Raw genomic sequence first — 19998 nt, 5'->3', positions numbered from 1 at the left:
GAAGTGTTGTAAGCACAGACTAAAACATTTCACTTCCCTGTGTCACTGCCTGACCCTGAGCACGTTGAGGCTGACAGAAGTTCTCCCATCAAAGTGGGAAACGAATTTTGATAAGACCAACCCTCCTGGGAGATTACAGTGGGGAAAAAAGGACCCTTGAAGGAAGTGTGAGTTAAGCTGATCAGGTACATATCAAGTTATGCTTCATTCAATTAGTTTTTAGGGAAAATTTGTAAGGTGTATTTGGAAAATAGGATTTTCATCCAGGTTCAAACAGATTCAGAAGTTTTTCTTTTCATTTCTACAAAGCATGGATGAAGCTATTAAGCTTACATTTCCAATTGAGTTTGAGAATGGGTTTGATAATAGGAATCTCTTCAACAATGAAGTCCAGAAATTGAAAGTAGTAGTGATCCCTATAATCCAATAACATGTGTCTTAATATATTTTTTACTTATTAGAGTTGAAAAAAAGAAAGCAGAGTAGATGTAGCTGAGCTTGGCTACAACTTGAATTCAGAGACTATATTAATTTAACAGAATTCATGTTCAAGCCTGATTTACAATATATTACACATATTTTGTGGTAATAGAAGTGACGAAAGCTGTTTCTTACAAATAATAGTAGGAATAATTTCCTGCAACAAACCCAGATGCTCCTATTGATGACAGCACTTCACAATGACCCTAAATAATCCACTGGGGTTATTTTCTGCCTCCTGATATTTCAAACTGGGATAAGAGGGAGCAAATCCTGGAGCTGCAGGTGACCTGATCAGGCAATGAATATACACGTGAAAAATGGAAATTCTTCCTTTCTGTCTTCCTTTCTGCCAGTAGATCTTTTCACTCTGCATTGCTCCAATTTTTGTGGAACTTCTAGGAAACTTGAGTGCTGGATTTTTTTTTTAATCAAATTTGGTCAAAACTAACCCAAAGGCTTAATTTGGATCAGTTGAGTGTTATCCTTTTCAGGAGATCAGACTAAAGAATCAGATGTTTAGCAAAACAGACTTTCCTCAACAGATCCTCTTCTACTTGACAAAGAAGCCCTTAAATGTTCCTGGAGGAGCTGTTGGAAGGTTGGAATAATGGTTAAATCCGACACATGGAAAGAGCAATGTCTGCAGTGGGCAACTTGCTGATTATAAAAATGGAAAACTGTAAGGATTTGTATGAACTTCATACAACAAAATGGGCAATGCAGAGCATCTTCAAAGTGTGTAAATAGGAAAACAGAATGAATCAACTTCATCCAGAATTACTGTGCTGTTGGGCAAACCTGAATTTGCTAAGGGTCACTGGAACATGAAAATTAACTTGAATTAATAGGATTTATTATACATGGATTATTTTTTTTTCAAGCTCCTATACTATCATTACTGCATTATGTAATTTTCTTATGAGAATCCTAATTGTTAATAAATCATATTCTTTTTTTTTTCTTAAAAAAACAAGCCAACACAATAATGATACAATAATGCTTTAGGAAAAAAAAAGTAATTATCTGTTAATGAGAAATCTTAAAAACCACGTGTTGTTTCCTTCGGGCCATGACTGATGAAGGATGTTCTTTGTAAATACTATTAAGTTACTTTTGTAAATAGTAGAAATTGTATTTGTTTCCCCAAGATTCCAGAAAGATTTGGATTTCCCTTAGATTTCTCCTTAGATGAAGAGTTTGGAACTACCTGAGGAACTCTTCAGCTGAGGAGACACAGATATGGTTCAGAGTCACCTGCCATGAGCTCAGGACATGCTGCTGCTGTTTGTACCCACCAGCTCCTTTCCTCATGCACTAGCAAACAAGCTTTGACCACAGTAATTGTTGAAAACTCCCATCCTGAACAGCCTTTTAATTCTGGGAACAAATGAAGCACATGTTCCCTGATGATAACTGAGGTGTGTGCATAGGTGCTTGCAATTTATAGCAGATGGAGACAGGTACAATCTACTCCCGTGCAGCAGAACCAAGAACAAAAAATAAATTCTTCTTTAGATGCTTTTCAAAAGAGCTACTTTCTGAAATTCTTATTGGACATCAGAGTTAATTAGATTTTTAGAATTAGACAGGGTTTTATTTTCCATCAGCTTTTTAAATCAAAGACTAGAGGCAAAATACAGCTCAGTTGTCGTTTTTTGTCCTTGATTCTCTCAAGGAGGGACTCCCTGTTGCTTGTGTAATGAACCATGTGGACCCTTTTGCAGTAGCTTTCAAAGTAAGAAATTATTATGTTGAAGAGAGAGAGAGAAATTATCTCACTGCACATCATTTAGGAACAGGGTCTGCCTCTGGTTTCAGTCATGAATTTACAGTCAGGAGATTTTGAGTTTCATAGATCTGGGTGACAATCACATACCACAGAACTTTGGCAAACAGTTCATACAAACAGTTTTACTTCTATTGGAGGTTCCAAAAGGCTGTAGGAGGATTCTTCAAAGTCCCCAACCTCCCTTAAAAAAGTTCTGTCTAATTGGAAGAGAAAGCTATAAACTACCAGTAAATATTTCAATTATTTCAGAAAGAAGGGAGGATGTGCCACACTGCAGATGTTCTCGGGGGAGGAAGGGGACAGGAGTATGAAGGAGCATCTTGAAGGGTCAAAAGAAATGGATTGAGGGCAAAAGAGAAAAAAAAAAAATAAAATAAGAAAGTGCAAGTTTAAAGAGAATTCAAACTGGGCACATAATTTCTCCTGCACCTTGGTTTCACTTGTTCTGGATTGTGGGGTCACATCCTTCCCATTCTTTTAAAAAGTTCCCTAAGAAGCCTTGAAGAATGTTAGGAACTACAGCCCACTGCATCCCATCCCTGCACCAGGCAATCAGTCAGAGCCAGCAACCACTGGAATAAATAAACTTTGGAAAGATCATGAAGTGAACAGTCAACATGGATCTTTTAAAGGCAAATCATATTTCCTAAATGTACTAAGATGTGTGGAGAAGCTGGAGGTGTAGATAAATCTGATCAATAAACCATACTTGGGTTTCTCTACTGAGAGGAAATACTTCCTTCGGCTAAAAATGATTTGAAACATCAGTATGGAAACAAGATTTCCATAGTGAAGGTTTTACCAATAGATATTTCCAAGGATTTATACAGCTATTTGTGTTGTTTAACACAACAGAAATTATCTGGAAAGGGAGATGTTGCAGTGACAGAGTTTGCAGATCATCCAAAATGAGTCATGAGACTGACAAGTAATGGCAGGATTAGAGCGCTGCAGAGCGATTTAACAGTACTGAGGGTTAGAACTGGTGGATAATTTTTGTCAAGCACTGTGATATTCTGTGTATTGTCACAAGATGTAGAGGCCAAAAAGAAAGGGTGTCCTTGCTCTTTTGCTGAGGGTTTCTGATGCTGGTACAGGATGACATTGATCACCACTGCAGGGAAATCCAGGGGCGGATGTATCCAGGAATGACCCCTCAGCCATTCCTGTGTAATTTTTGGTCCATCTCTGAATTATTCGTGCTGCTCTTTGTAAGGAAAACACACTGCAGAAACATTTCAGGGTGGCTGCACAGTTACTTTGCAGTTCTGTAATTCCACAAACCACGTCTAGTTTAAGCTCTTGTTCTAAATACAATTTCTACCATTCAAATGTGTCTGGAAGGCACAGAGAAGGGGTGAGGAATGTCTGACTCACTATTTGTCTTCAAATATTGCTTTATTATTTATAGAGTCATTCTGCATTTCAAAAGCATGTAGGCAATGGTAGAAACAAGGAACTTTTTCTGGAAGCAGTGAGATTTAAGTCACCAACGCCCACATTTTCAGGGGAATTTAGGTGTCTCCTTCCCTTCATCAGGGATGATCAGGGAATTTAGGTGTCCCTTTTCCTTCATCAGTAGATGGTGTGTGTAATCTGCAGTTAAAATGGAATTGAAGTTACCTCTTCTGGCATTTCTGATAATTTGTGCATTTCCAGTTCTCCTGTAGTGTGAAAGGAGAAATTATAATGTCTACTACTGGGCTTGGACACAAACCCTGTGAGGAACAACTGAGGGAGCTGGGATTTAGCCTGGAGAAAAGTAGACTCAGGGGTGACCTTATCACTCTACAGCTCCCTGAAGGGTGGCTGTGCTCAGCTGGGGTTGGGCTCTTTCTCCAGGCAGCACTGACAGAACCAGAGGACACAGCCTCAGGCTGCAACAAGGGAAATGCAGGTTGGAAATTAGGAGAAAGTTTTTTACAGAAAGGGTGATAAAACACTGGAATTGTCTGCCCGGGGAGGTGTCACCATCCCTGGCTGTGTTTAAATAAAGACTGGATGTGGCGCTGGGGCCATGGTTTAATTGAAGTGTTAGGGCTGGCTTGGACTCGATCTTGAAGGTCTCTTCCAACACAGTGATTCTGTGAATTCTGTGATTTATTTTGTTTCCTTGCTGCTGTCCCCCCTGGGATGCTGGGCTGACACATCCCTTGTTTGTCCTGAGCTGTTCAATGTGCAGGAGTTGCCCTGGAGGTTGGGGTCCTTTGAACTTGGAGCTTTGAATTGGGTGGTTTCAGGCCTCCTCTCCAAGATACTGCAGAAGGGCTAAATTCAGAGACTAAATTTCTAATATAAATTCCTGCAATATTTATTTTTCTGTAGGTTTAGTTTAATGCTGATATACTGTGCTGTCACTCGAAAATTCCCAAGATAGGTCAAAGTGATAGATGTAGAGAAGCAGCCCTAATTGATGAGAGATCTGTTTTCTTGCCCATTGATTTCTCTGGCTGAAATTGAAATGAATGATTTGCAGTCGAAATGACTTGACTATTCTTCCTAAAGATCAATTTCAAAGCCGTCTCTGCTCTTCATCTTAGCTGGGAAATCCTGGAACTGTTTTAAGATCTTTCTGTATTCTAAACTCATTAAATGTAACCATAGAAACATACATATTAAGGTGATTTTAATTATTAATAAACCTGGTGGATGTTGCTAAATTATTTTTGTACCTCCACAATGGGTTGTTGACTAATTTACATTTTAAAAAAGTGACTAATACCATTAAATATTTTTTTTTTTACTTCTATTTGAGAATTGTGATCATATGCCTGCAAGCCTTAACTTCTGGTAAAAATTAAACAACAGTACTCCATCCTAGGGAAATTAACTTGCTTCATTAATCTAAAGGCTCTTTTTGCCTCATTAATTATTCCTGTAGTTTTACCTGCATTTCCCTAAATTAGAAGAGAGAAAAAGACATTATTTTAAGTTTATTGCTAAATTCTTTGTGAGGACGGGTGCACTCCTGTGCCTTCATCTTAATAGGTGTCAGCATTTTATTTGGGTGATCTCCATAGGTTTCTCTTTTCAAATGAGACTCGTTAATATTTTGGAGAAGTCTAGTCCTTTTTACCTGAAAATACATAGTAAATTTGTAGCAAAACTATGGTTCAGTGGTATAGATAATATATTATCTATATATAATATATAGATAATTATATCATTTCAGTGGTTCAATGGTATAGATAATATATTATTTGTTTTCTTTGGGTGTTTTAGTCATAGTAAAACTACAGTTAAATATAAAGAGACAGTAATTAATTACATCAGAAATAGCTGTTAATGCTTTCATTTGTCCTGAATACTGGAGCTGCAATAATGACCCGAGCCTGTTTGAGCTGGTGAGAATGGATTGGGCTGTTTGTTAGCACTGAGCTGAAGGAATGTCTATGAAAACCAGGTGTATTTTGGGCTCACACCGATGTAATTGAAGTCAAATATGGCCATGGGTGATTATAGATTATCACTTAATAATGCCACTATCAGTAAGGGGTGGTTAGCATGAAGTGTAAACAGCCATGGAATGAAATCCTGTTTTATTTTCGGGCATGCCTTCTCTTTCCCCTTCGCTAGCAGCGTCTCAGAGCCTTGTTAGGGCTGGAAATCCAAAGCTGGGTGTTGTTCCAGAGCTGGAGCCAAGGCCCAGAATAGCTCTGGGCTCCAATACTGGGGCACAACCCAGCTGGATCCTCTCTCTGCACACTCCAGTGGAGCAGGGACTGTTGGATATTCACATTTTGCCAGTTTAAAATGGCACTGGAGACCCGTGTTTGTGTCTGACTCCTGTTCTAATCCCATCATTGTAGGACAGATGATATGTTGGTGAAGCACCATGGGATAAAAGCCTGAGAACACTGAATTAAGAGACACCACCAAGGAGACATCACCCCAAGGATGCTGTGGCTTCAGGATCACTCCTGGGGTGAACCCACCTCCCAGACCCTGTTCCAGAGCACAGCTCAATGGGGTTTTTTTACTCTTGGAATCCAGTATGTTCCTTAGAATAGCAGGACTAGATTGTGTCAAATTCATTCCCATTAAACAGCATTAAACTGCTCTTTTTTAGTCAGGTGAAAATTGCTCAAGCTTGTTCTGGTAGATGGAACAGAACCTCCTTGACTCCTCAGCTCATTTAAATCAAAATCTCGTTGTTACAAAAGAGGGAATTTCTTTCTAACATTTGGAATATTTTATAAAAATGTCTCCCTCTTTATTTTCTTTTGCTCTGGTTTATTCAGTGTGAATTTTACTTCTTGAATGTCTTTCTCTATCCTTTATTTTCTTCAATCTCAGCTAAAGTATTAAAATGATTTTTTTCCACACTATTAGCTACATTTACATTCTGCAAGATAAAGAATGCCACAGCCATTATCCACCAATCCTATGTATGTAACACTTTAGTAATTTAACAGCTCCAACTTTCACAAAATCTTACTATTAGCTTTAAATAGTATTTTTTGACTTTGAACAGTGTTATGGCAAAGCAATTGTATGTAACTGGAAAGCATCTATTTTTTTCAGAGTTGGAAAAGATAAAGCTGCTAGAGGCAGTGGAAAAATATCTTGCATTTAGCCATAGGTGGATTAAAAAGCTCAGAATTTTTTGGTTTTAATTATATAATAACTGTAATTAAGATTTAAGTGATGATAAATGATAGATTCAGAGGCTGATACTAACTTTCAAGTTTATGAAATGCAATGTCAAAAAAAAGAATCCATTCTTTTTATTGCCTGCATTTTTTTCTTGGCCTCAGGCCACCACTGGACAAAATCAAAACTTTTATTATAGAACCTCGTGTGTATTTATCCTTCAGTTCCTTCCTTTAAAAAGTAAATTTTATTCAGTTCATTCAAGAAGAGAATTTGTGTTCTTTGTCTATTACTTGGGTTCTTGAAAGTTAGTATTTTAATTGTTAATAGTTGGTGAAACCTAACAATGCTCTTGTTACACTCATGGATTGCAATATGGAATATTTTTTCCTGCAGTCTTAGATGTCATTAAATATTGTTTCTAAAGGTATATTTTTTATGAAAAGACGTAAGTTAGACACTGATGGACTGGGTTTCACAGAACACTGGAAAACACAGTTTGATATGGGATAAAAACAGAGATACATGACTGAGATAGATTTTTTAGAAGCTGCATTTTAAATTTTCATCATTTATATATTTATTTATTTATTTTTGCTGGTGGTGTGTATGATAACAGTATGACATTTTAGACAGCTTAGAAAGTTATTTTCTAAAAAGAATGCAGTGCAGATTGCTATGTTAATAGTTTCAGTCCAGAGCTCCCATTAAGGATCACCTTAGACTTTGGAAATGTTTCATATTTTAAAAGAGCATTTCTATTTTAAGCCCATATTTAATAATTATTGGTTAAGATATCCAAAGATTGTTATGTGCAATCTTTTCAGAATCTATTTACTGAAGCTTTAACTAAGTTTACGTTTTTATCTTCAACTTTTTTGTTGGAATATTTCACAAAAGTGGACGATGCTGAGAATCATTGCTCCACATTATCACATTGTAGTTTTGTTCATTGCTTAGTGAAAGTTGAGGAAAAGATCTTTATTTATCAATGTACTTTGAGAACTGGGAAAATATTTTGAAGAATATTTTTGTGTCTCCTGACTTGAAGGCATTTTTTTCTTATGATGGTCAACAAGACACTGCTTTGGCTGAACTCTGAAATCAGGCTTCTTAAAAGAGATTACTTCAAACATGAAATACAATGTAATTGATCACTCAACATTCTGTGGATTATTTGCTATTTATTCTCAGAGATACCAGTAAATCTGATTTATACTCTTAAAATAATCTGTTCGAGCTCAAAGCGAGCAGCTGTGCAGTTCTTTGCAATAACCTTGTAATCCCCTCAATGTTTCAGATTATTCCTGTAGGAGATTTTTTGCTTTATGTGGAGTTTTTTTATTCTAAATGAATAGTTAGATTAAATCAGGCTGACATTTGTTTGCCAGTGGAGAAAATCAGTGGCAACTGGTTTAGTCAAGATAAACCCTTGCTAGGGACTGTCATTGTGGGAGCTCTCACTATGGGGAAAGGGTAATTAAAGTATTTCCTGTTCCAAATTTGCCCTTTTCCCACAGTTTCTGTGGGTATAGATGCCAATCTTTGCAAAGAAATTCAAATGTTTGTGCAGAAATATTGATACAAATATCTGTGTCAATAGGAGACGAGACCAAAACAGAGACACTCTCACTTGGAACAGCGACAACTTTTGGCTTGCTGAGTCAGAAAATGTAGATGTTCTCTGCATTTAAATTTTATGGCTCAGCTTCCAGTTTTTTGAGGGAGGAAATTATGGAATTTACATGAATTATCACACTAACCTAGAGCAGCTATTTTCTGCATAAATTCAGGTTGGGTAATTGGTGTTGTTGCAAAATTGAATTAAATAGTTTTGCAAATCCAGAATTAGGTATATGGAGTTATCTTGATGTGAGTAAACAGGAATAATTTCTTATTATCTACAATTTTATTGGAGGGAGCCCTTCCAGAGGCCACAAACAGGGGCAGACCTATTTACAGTGGACACATAAATCCTTGGTGTGCAGCAGTGACAAGAACCACCCTGACCTCATGGTACCCACCAGCACTCTGGGATTGCACTTGATCCACTTCTGGGTTTTTAGAAATGTATCAGCGGTTTTAAAAATTCACTTCAAAGCCCCCCTGTATTTTTGCTGAGTTCCTGAGAAGGAGCAGATGTTCTGTGTTTCAGGTCTCTCCAAAGCCCTTGAGTTACTGCAGGTTTAACATGTTGTGCCTTGTGTCTACAGTCCACTCAAACCCAAATTCCCATTTGGAAATAAAACTGCCAGAGAACAAATGGCAAAACCTGCAGTGAAAATACCAGGATCAGAGATCCACCTTCATCTTCTGACTACTCAAGTCTTGATTCCACTTTATGATCTGAGGGCTAAAACCAAGCAGAAGTCACTCTGGTAGATATTTAATTCCTTGTTTTTTAAATCTCTTTTCAGTCTTACCATGATTAGGACTTTTACTAATACAGTAGATTAATACAATATTGTTAAAATTGTCTGATTTTAGATTAAAAAAAAGAGACATTAATGCTAAGATATAGTCACTGTAGACTGCTTTTGTTTCAAATTAGAAGCAGTCAAATTTATCAAGGTGTAGTTAGAACTTCCTTTTGAGTAACATTATCAGAGATTTCTGCCATGTAATCCATATTAGATCATCAAACACGGTCACATATGGATATGGTAAAAAAGGTTTTTTGAGTGTGTAGGTAAAATTTTTGATCAGGTTTCTGGTGACATTGGTAATTTAAAGGCCAATATGAAGAAAACACAAATTATATTTGCCATTCATAACTTTATATTACATTTCTGATTACTCTCAGCTGTTTCAAATTGACCTCTGATGGTTTTAGATGAAAAGTGAGGTGGATCCACTGATAAAAAATTGAAATGAATGTAGACAACCAAAACTGAAACCTTAATTAAAAATTTCCAAAAAAGCATAAAGTTGCTAATAGAAGTATTCAGTGCTTCATCATACTGAAATGTTTAAAAATTTGAAAAATCCCAGATAACTGTCAAACACAGCTGCCATCTGCCCTTGGCACCAGCATCTGCTGAGATGCAGACCTGTGACCTCTAGATAAGTTTCTATACACAGAAAAATATTTATCTTCCTCCTATGACCTTCCATGAACAAGACATGAGCTGTGGATTTGTTTCCTAGGGAACTAGTGACTGAGGAAAATCTATAATTAGATCTGTGGGTTGTTTGCCACAAGTGGGAATTGGGTGCTAAGCAGGTTCTTAAAGTATCCAGAAGTATTAGACAGACTTCATGTGATCGAAGCAAATTTAGAAAAAAAAAAATACCCTTCATCATGATATTTCTTTTTTAATATCTTCAATTATAAAAATTAAGTACTTTTGATGGGGCACTTATTCCTCTAAGTTCATTTTAATTGCAAAATATTTTCACGTTTAAGACTCATCAGGTTGCTAGCTAAAGCAAAAAAAAAATAAAATCAGTCAAAATCTTCCAAGAAATTTCTTCAGCTTCAGCCGAGTCTTAAATTTTCAAGAGCATTTTGAGGTGACCCGTTCTCACCAGCCCCGTTTTCTCACTTTACTGCTCCTATTGAGTTCCTCGGGTCGCTCAGCGACTTCAGGGTCTTATTCTGCAATTCCAATCTCTCCGCCCAGAGGGTCCCACTTCATCCACATCTCCGCTCCTTTCTTTGCTGCGTGCACGGATCTAAAGATAACAGCATTTGTGCTGAGTCCCGGGAGCAGTAAATTTGACTGTAGGGAGAGGTTTTTGTGTTCCCCAGACCTCCTCAGCAGATTATTCCAGCTCGAATGTTGCCCTGGTGCTCCCAGCCCAGGGCCAGAGCAGCTCCTTGTGCTTTTTCTGGATGCTGCACAAGAGGCCCTCAGTTATAAATTAAAATTTTGATCTTGTTCAGAATAAATAGCACTGAGAAATAAATGCCTGGGAAGAGGTGCTGGAAGTTGGGTGTGTTCTCCTCCTTGCTCCTGTTTTTGCCCAGATTTAGCTGCACCTGTGGTGATTGCACATTGTGTGTTCTGTCCTTAGTCCTGAATTGCTGCAATTCCCCATCATGAAATGTGGCAATACTGCCTCTTAATTTCTGCCTTTTTAGATCTGTGAAAAGCTTTCAGCAAAGCCCCTCTATAAATCCACATAATCCCTTGGTTTGTTTGTTTTTAAGGGGATCTTTTGAGTTCTTCTTTTAATATTGTCAATCACAGTCAGGGTTTTTTTTCCTCTCAGACCACGGCTTTGGAGCTACTCCGTCTGGCTGTCACTCAGCAGAGAGTGGTGCTCCAACTCCTTCAAGTGACAGGGTTTGCAAGTCACTTAAGCAGCAAATAAAATACGGTGCTTAAATGGCTCCTGAAAAGCCAGACCAGCCAGAGAAACAGCCAGGCCTCCTGTGACAAGGGACACCTCCAAATCCTTTCCCTTTGGGATCACAAAAACCCGTGTTTGTGAATTCTCTGCTGTCAGCAGGGAGCTGTTCTTGTGTACAGAATCCTGAGTCTGCAGATATATTTGTGAAATAGGCTGCTAGGAACAGGGAAAGGCAAAATTATTTGTAATGAATCTTCTTGCTCTTTATAAATTAGGAGTAAAAGGAAGCTGAGGAATTACCTGCTACAAAAGCTAATGCACATCTTGATGTGTTTATTGAATTACTTTGCTTCGATCTCTGAGCAAATGCTCACTGTTAGCTATTTATATTGGTTAAATCCTCAAATTTAAATCCCTGCAACTGCTGGAAAGGATTCTTCAGGGAGAATTCTTGCATCTGTGTACAACTACAGTAATGAAGCTGGGGCTGAAGGGATCCACCAGAGCCCAGGGCTCCCACATGCATAAATTCATTTTGCTTCACTTCAACACCTGTGCATCCCACGACAAAGTTGATCTGAATTTTGTAAACATTTATGCGTAATTATGATCAAAAGCCATTACGTTGAGGAGAATTTTTTTTGGTTGAATATCAAATATCCTGTTTGTTTTGATTATTCTAAAAAAGATCTGGAAAACGGAGCCCTGGTGGTGAAACAACTTCACCAGCTTTTAATATATTGTGTCATTTTCAGACATTGAGATACTTTATTGAAATATTTGCCTGTGGGATTTATGAACCTCGTCAAATTTCAGGTTTGCAGTTGTTTCTACTTAGTAAAACCTTGTGTTTGCACTGATGTAACATAAGGATAGTTGGTATAGTAGATTTTATAGGAAGTAGAGCCCCAGTCCAAAAAATCCTTCAGTGTTTCCCTCTCTTTTTGAGCAGTGCAATCTCTATTTCCTTCATGCACATGAAGTCCTCAATGTGGTGCTTGATTGGAGCATTCACAGTTTTGTTTGAATGCCTTCAGGCGAGAAACATTGGTACCATTTGCAGCCCCTAAAATGCATCAAAAATATGCTAAACCCCTGTGCTTTAATTCTCCCTACCTCGTTCCTAAATCTGACACTTTCTGAAATGTTTTCCATGACAAAGCTCAGAGTCAAAATGCTAAAAAGGACCCTCTTGAGAATATCAGTGCATGTTTTTTCATTTTCATAATTCATTTAATTTTAATGCCTGATTTTTTTTTTTAATTCCCATGTTCCTTCTCTGAAAGTTGGTATTAAAGTTTTCATGTTCAAAGTGTTAGTACACCCGGCACTGAATATGTTAGAAATTTTATTCAGATATTAAAACACTTCACTTTACAGATGCACTATTGTAATAATACACGTGTTCCTTTTTTTTCCCCTGTAATTCATAAGAGTCTTAAGAGAGCAAGTGCACAAGAATGTGACTAAGAAGTAATTGCTACTCCAGTAATAAGAGTTTTGCCCAGTGCCACTGAGGTTTAAATGTGTATGAATACATAAGAATAAATAGCAAATAATCCACAGAAGTAAACACAGGATCCAAACTTTGTTAAAGGATTAATTACCTTGTATTTAAAGTCGTAAGTAGTCTCTTTGATTGAGAAGCATCATGCAATCATTCAACCAAATCTGTATCTTAAAGTGCAAAATTCAGAAATTTTGTAGTGTTGTGTTTCTTAAATAGAAAATAAGTCCTTAAAGTTTAAAAAACTTAATTATGGCTTTCTTTGCTGGGTTAAATCCAGTCTGTTGTCTGTGTACATTTCTTTTCTCTGGGAGATCTGTAGGTGTGCGTTGTTATTCGGACTGTCAAAGCAAAATGTTAGGAGCTGATGGCACAGAAAGAACGTCTGAGATATTAAATATAGTTTTTCCCAGCTCTGTTTCCCCCAGAACCCAAACTCTTCACCTCAGCTTTGTGCTCCCTTGCCTGTCACAGATGTTGGGTGTGTGTTGTGCATTCCCACTGCTGGTGACATTTCCCTTTGCAGCCTGTGATCAGGATTTTGGGGATGGGGTTTTTTTTTTGCTGCTTTCAGCTTTGTAAGAAAGCTCATGGATATGGACACAACTGTGAAAACCTCACCCCTTCCATAGACTGGAGTTGGAAAACAGGTCTGGAAATGGTTTGAAATTTAGGACTGTGATATCACCTGTGTTGTCGTTTTCCATAAACACCTTTAATTACTGAAATTTTGTTTTTCTCTTTACCTGAATTTCTCAAATATTGTTCATTCTTGTCTCCATTAAATTGTTTCGGATGTTTTGGATAACATCCTGAAAGGACACCTGCCCAGATGTGCTTTGATGGATAATGGAGTGAAGTTAATAGCCCATTATGTGAACAAGAAAAAGTAGTGCCTGAAAAATATCCTGTGCTATGTTTATCCCTACTGATCACCAATAAAGGACACAGTGACTCAGAGGAGCTTTATAATTCCTGTTACCATCCTTGAATGAATCCCCTGGATTTCTTTGCCTGTCGCCTGCACATGGAGTGAATCTAGAGCAAGTTCTAACCAGAGAGAAAGCCAAGGTCGTGTTTGGCCAATATCTGCCTATATCAAAGAACACAACTTGGCTCCTGTGCTCAGCCACTTTGTCTGATATTTCATTAAAGAAGCTAGAGGTATTAATTTTTGCATAATAGATCATTAAACACAGCAAACTATGTAAATTCCTTTCTAACCATGGGTTTTGGATGTTTAGCTCGCAGTTATGAAGCAGTTTCTGTTGGTTAATGCTTTTGAATAACGATAGGAATATTTTGCATTTGTTTTGGTTGAAAGAGTATTTGAGTCGGTGTGGAGCAGATGGAACCTCTGACTGTAAAGAGTAATTTTCAGTATGGCAGGACAGGAAGTGTCTGTTTATTTATACAATATCCAAACAATGGGCCTAAACCATTGTTTTGCTCTTTTGGAGCACAGTGATTTGAGGAAAAAAATAGTTCACCTTTAAATATTCCATGAATAAATTTGCTTCCTAAGAGGCTAAGAGAAGCAGGAAACACCAGAACCAAACAATCTTACAAAAAAAAAATAAATTAAAAAAAAAAAAAACAACCCCAAACCCACAAGGGAGACACGGTAATGCTCTGAAATGAAAAGAACTGGGGCATGAACCTAATATTCCGGTCTGAGGGTGGGATTAGTTTTCTAATTAAAAAGTGGAACTATTACGATGCATCTATAATTCACCTGGCACCAAGAGTTAAGAAATGATGGCAGGGGTTGAGGCAAACCCTTGAAGAACAGAACTGGAAGCTGAGGATGGTGCTGTTCAGGAGAGATTCGCTGGCGCTGCAGAACTGTGAATTCTCTCTCTCGGGGCAGCGTGGGGGTTTTGTACTTGTGTTTCTCTCCTTCTCTTGAGAGCCCTCTGATTTACTTCTGTGATAAACCCGTAACAACAGGGGGATCACACTGCTGGGATGAGTTTAGCTGCCAGGGATAGACAGTGTCAGCTGAAAAACAGAGCTGGGGAAACACGCTCTGGGCAGGGCTCAGCAGAAAGCAGCCCCTGTCAGCTCCTGCTGCTCCCTGTGCTGGGAAGGGTCTTTCAGCTGAGCAGGATCACAGAGCCTTTGGCTGGGCTGTCCTGGGTGCCATGCCTGCAGGATGGATCACTTCAGATGGCAATTATTCCCTGAAGAGCCCTTGAGATGGGAAAGTGAGCCGTGTCTGAGTGTCCACCCAGCGCTGTCCTTGTGTCCTGGGTGAGGGAAGAGCCTCCACCAGTCCATGTGGCTGTGGGCTGCTCAGCTGGTGTCTATTCTGAGCCATCTGCCCACTGAGAGTCCCCTCTGAGCTGTGAGATCAGCACAAGGGAGAATGAAATAGGTAGAAATTGGGATGCTGGGTAAAGCATCCCTGTCTCATCCCTATTCCCAGTGGGTGGGTGGTGGGGTCCTGAGCTGCCTTAACAACCATTTCCTGAGAATCCAGAGCCTTTATATGCACCATGTAGCCACTGCCATATGCTGCAGACATTTGCAGTATTAGAACCTGCACTGAAGTTCCTAAAGCAGCCAGAAAAAAAAAAAAAAAAAAAAAAAAAAAAAAGGAAATATCTGTTTCTGTCTGGGCTTCAGGTAGCAGGGACTGTGGGATTTCATTCATGTGTTTTAGGAAAGTAAAAAGCAAAGTCCCAAAGTAAACGTTGCAGTAGAAAGAGAAATTGTCTGGCCTTGTTTTATCTCCACCAGGATATTGGGAAAACATTGTTCTGCAAATGCATCCTGAGCTAGGAAATTTTCCTGTGAGCAGGGCTGCCTTTATGCCTGTGCTCTGCATCTCAGCCTTGCCAGAGGAGATGTCAGACAATCCTCCTGTTCTCTTCCTTGCTCTTGCTGAAGCTCCAAACCATATGGCAAATTAAGCCTGATTTTTATTAAACTTTTCGTTGTACTGAGCTCCGTGTGAACTGGGAAATGCACTTTCTTTGAACTATGCAGCCATTATATAAGCATCTTAATTAGGAGATGGTAATGTTCTCCCTGACATTCCTGGGAGTTCGCGGCTCCCTCTTGTGGCTAATTAAGCGGGTTTTTAATGAACCTTCCGAAAATGACTCTCTGTGAGGCGCCCAGAGCTCCTGGGCAGAGGCTGCGGTGGTGCCCTGAGCAGCCCGGAGCTGGGCTCGGTGTCACCATCTCAGGCTGCAGGGGCTGTGCAGCACCTGGAGGCACGGACAGGTGAATTGATCAAAGGGAAAGGGCTAAAAAGAGCTGCAGAGTGCATGTGATGACCCTCTGAGGTCTTCAAAAAGCTCATCTGGTCACTTAGAAAAGCTCTGCTCGTTGGTAACTGTGGTCCTCTCACCCACTGGATGGTGAAGAAGGGTTTGGAGCTGGAGTTGGGGATGAGATATGGCTTGTGTCAGCTCCAAGGAGCACAGACCTCACAGGCACCACGTTGGGATGTCTCACCATCATATTCAAGGTGAAGATCTTTGCTAGGTTTGAGGTTGAGAAGGAATTTTCCCACTGGTTGGGTTTACAGGGACCACTATCACTACTACTAACACTACCACTGCTACTACTACTATTATTATTATTACATTCTTGCTTTTCTCTCCAGCGTGGAGAAAAATTTCCATATGAATTTTTTTTTTTGTGGTTTTTTTTACAAATTCCCTTTCAGAGCCCAGTATTAGTTTTTTCTTTCTTACTGTGGATTGTTACAACAGGGGTATGGTGTTTATACTGCATCTCAAATTTGTCATAAACAGTTAGGTAACGCTTGGTGGCTCTGGTGGAAATGGCTGTAGTATAAACATCTCTGAGTTAAACTTTTATGCTGGCCTGAGGCTGATTTCAGGCCTTTCAAACCACTGTTCTTATATGGGAAGGTGCACTTGCCTCATAATAAGTCTCAGACCTCAGGGTAGAAAAGGATCAATTCATCTTTTCCCCACAGAAGTGAGAAATGTCCGTGACATTGCAATATCTCAAGCATAGCTTTACTTTAAGAAAAACTTGTATTTTAGGCTTGATGTAAAAATACCAGAAATTGGTCAAAAAATGACCTGAGCAGCAGGTAACTTCAGCACAAGACATTAAGATCGAGTTTCATCACCAAACCAGAAAGTAACTTTGCCCTTTTGTCACCTGCAGTGTTGTCTCTGTGCTTTGGCATGACTTACTCAAAAATACACAGGAAGGAAACTTTAAGCATTATGTTTCTGAGTGTTGGAAGGAAGGAGGAAAACAGAGGTGAAACAGGTTTTTACTTTGAAATGTCTCTCTTCCCCAAAGGGTTTGGAAAGCCAAACTTTATCTCTGAAAATGCTGATTTCTTATTTCATAACTCGTGGCAATTTTTTCTCAATTAAAATCAAGGAATAATGATTATGGAGTTAAGTCAAAATCTCACTGCCCAGTAATCTGCAAACCAGCATTGCTCAACCCACAGCAATAGGGCAGCAAACATTTATTTCCTCAGGGACATTATTAAACACGCTGCATATTTATTATCTCAGAATTGGAGGAGGTCCAGATTTCTAAGGCCACTTTCTCCCTTCCTCTTCCTGAGCTGTAATTCAGACCAGAATATAAATTTTTGACTTAATGTTTTTGCGGAAATCAGCGATATGAAATCGCCAGAAACAAAAAGAACGCGGAACAGCAGAGGGAAGAAATGGCTTGGCGAGATTGCCAGCCTTAAAGGGCAAGATTAATTTATAATCCCTCAGATCCTGGTGTGCAAATACAAATTTGCAAAGCGTGTAGCTTATAACTGACATTGTGTGGCTCTGCAGGTTGGTAAATGTTACTGACGCCAATGTGAGGCTGCCATGAAATCGGAATTTTAGGGATTTTGTTCTCATGGGAAAATAAGGTGATAGTAACAAGGAGCTGCCATACACTCAGAGGTGTGTGTATATACATAAATAGACATTTAGGAAGTGGAGCAATTCCAGCTGTGTGACTCAGGAGTGTTCTGGGCAGGATATTCTGATATTTCCATGCAGAGATTTTTCCTTTGGTTTAAAATCCTGGAAAGGAAGAGTTTGAAGCAGAACTGAGAGGAAAGAAAAAAAAAAAAAAACCAAACCTGAAAGAAGTGTGGGATGACTGCACAATGACTAATAAAATGTTGTGTGATGGCTTTCTGTTATGGTAAGGGTTGTTTGAAATAAGAGTGCTTCTTGGCAATCAATAGAATATTCTTTTTTTTTCTAAGGTTGTAGCTGTTCTATCAATTTAACTAAAAAGAAGAAATAGCGTTAAATGAAATGTCAAATTTTAGACATGGGGTGAATTCAGTGGTGGAATAACAGAAACGTTAAGTAGTGAAATTGAAGACACTAAAGATAAGATAGGAACTGGCCAAGAACATGAGTAGCTTTTCCAGGGTTTAGTACAAAAATTGCACAGTGTCTTGTGAATGATTGAAATCATATTTTATAGCTACATTTTATTGGCAGGGGAACATAGCTCAGCATTTGTTAAAAGGCTGAAATGACTTATGTGGTTTTAGGATGAGTTTAAAAGATTTTGCAATGTGGCTCATCACTTGTTTCCTGCCATGCAGGTCATCAGGAGCGAAGGGACAGAGGGAGTAAAGTTTCGTCTCTCTGGGAAGGGAGTAGATCAAGACCCAAAAGGAATTTTTAGGATCAATGAGATGAGCGGGGACGTCTCTGTGACCCGAACCCTTGATCGAGAAGCAATTGCCACTTACGAGGTGAGTGCTCAGGGCCATAACATCTCTGCCTCCGTGTTGATAGCCTGCATTTTCTGAATGTGTATTTGCTCCTGGAAGAGCTGCAGTTCGATTGAAGACTCAATTGCAGCCGCTGTCCTATGAAATTTCAAGGAGAACCGTTGGAAATGGTAAATGTGTTTGTTTTTCATGCAGTTGAAACTTGTCTGCTTTCTGCATAGAATTTCTGTCATTTGTCTTCAGTGGAAATGCTGTCTGAACATTGTGTATGCATTTGATTTCTGAATACAAAATTTTGTTTGGACAAAGGAAGATCTTTTGGGGGAGCTGTCGCTATGGTACTACAGAATTACACATTTTTATTGTCAAATGGTCAAGGAAAAGTTCTATTGAACTCCATTTTTAGTAATGAGCGTCTTTAATAGAGATAAAGATTCTCATGACATGAAAATGTTACATATGAAATGTACATCATCTCCAAAGGTCTTACTAAAAATTCTTTCCCTTGTCAACAAAAATGTTTCTCTCTATTGAATACCTTATAAAAGATTTCTGAAACCTGCAAAACAACCACCCCACATTGTCCCAAAATGCATAAAACAAATAGAGGACCTATCAATTCATGTTTTCCATCCAGCCCCTGACATGTGTGCTCACATAACATGTCCCTGGCCACGCTGATCCAGAGGAGCAGCAGAATTCCAAGTGCTCAGTAGTGGGTGAATGTTGCCTTTTGTGTCCCACCACAGGGATTATCTCCCAGCCTCTGGCAGAGAGAGCACGCGGTGTCCTGTCCCCTGTGGGATGCAGGCTCTGGGGACAGTCCTGGCTGCCACCCCTGACCCCTCAGTTTCGTCTCTTGCAGCGTAATAATTAACACTTGTACATCCAGTGCTGTTTCCTGCCTCCTCTGGGAGAATTTCCCAGTTTGGTGATGGGTCCTACTGCTCAAACAGCCCTGCTAAAATTTACCATATGCTGGTTTTCAACACTTGAACATCTCCTTCCTAGCTGGGTCTGCAGTGAAATGTATGTTAAGCACTTGCACAGGATTTATGGGAGATGCTGACGTCCTTCTAGCAAGAAAAACATTGCAGTTTCTCTTTTTAACGCTGTTCCTTGTCTTCATTTGCCAGCTGTTTCTTATTTTATCAGTGGCTTTCCACCTTCACGCATTGAGTATAAACCTTGAATTTTTATTTTTTTTTCTCCTGGAAAATCATAGTAGATTTTCAACTTACTGCAGCAAACCACAAACGGCTCTCCTATCTGATCTGGCAAAAGATGTGCTTAAATTAAGACAAACCCATTTTCCTAGGGGGGGCTTTTTGAAGCCATGCAAGTTATGCACAAGGAATGTCGTGCAGAAGTTGATGCAGAACAATGTGAGGGTACAGCCTGGGAAGCTGGAGGGCTTCCTGAGCTGTTATCCAGCACTCTGCTCAGCAGCTCACCCTCATCCTGCATCAAAAAATGGGCTTGGAATACTGTGAAGGAGAAGCCTCAACTTGATCACTCTGTCTCAAACCCAGACCATTATTTTCCAGTAAAATGTGTTGTGGTGTCAGGAAGCAAAACAATTTTCTCCCTGATTTCCTTGATTCACTAAAAGGCGAATAACCTGAA

The 19998-nt window shown here is 39.1% G+C and overlaps 1 protein-coding gene across 3 annotated transcripts in view; it reads left to right on the top strand.

Moving 5' to 3' along the window:
- Positions 1-19998, top strand: part of CDH13 (cadherin 13) — a 444776-nt gene that overhangs the window by 193272 nt on the left and 231506 nt on the right. For all 3 annotated transcript variants that reach the window (XM_066327533.1, XM_066327534.1, XM_066327532.1), the window contains one exon: positions 18241-18393. In XM_066327533.1, coding sequence (XP_066183630.1) covers positions 18241-18393 — 153 coding nt within the window. The remainder of the gene's footprint in view (positions 1-18240; positions 18394-19998) is intronic.

This window comes from Sylvia atricapilla, chromosome 12 (assembly GCF_009819655.1).
Source record: "Sylvia atricapilla isolate bSylAtr1 chromosome 12, bSylAtr1.pri, whole genome shotgun sequence".
Classification (NCBI taxonomy): Eukaryota; Metazoa; Chordata; class Aves; order Passeriformes; family Sylviidae; genus Sylvia; species Sylvia atricapilla.
This window is presented reverse-complemented; position numbering and strand designations above follow the sequence as displayed.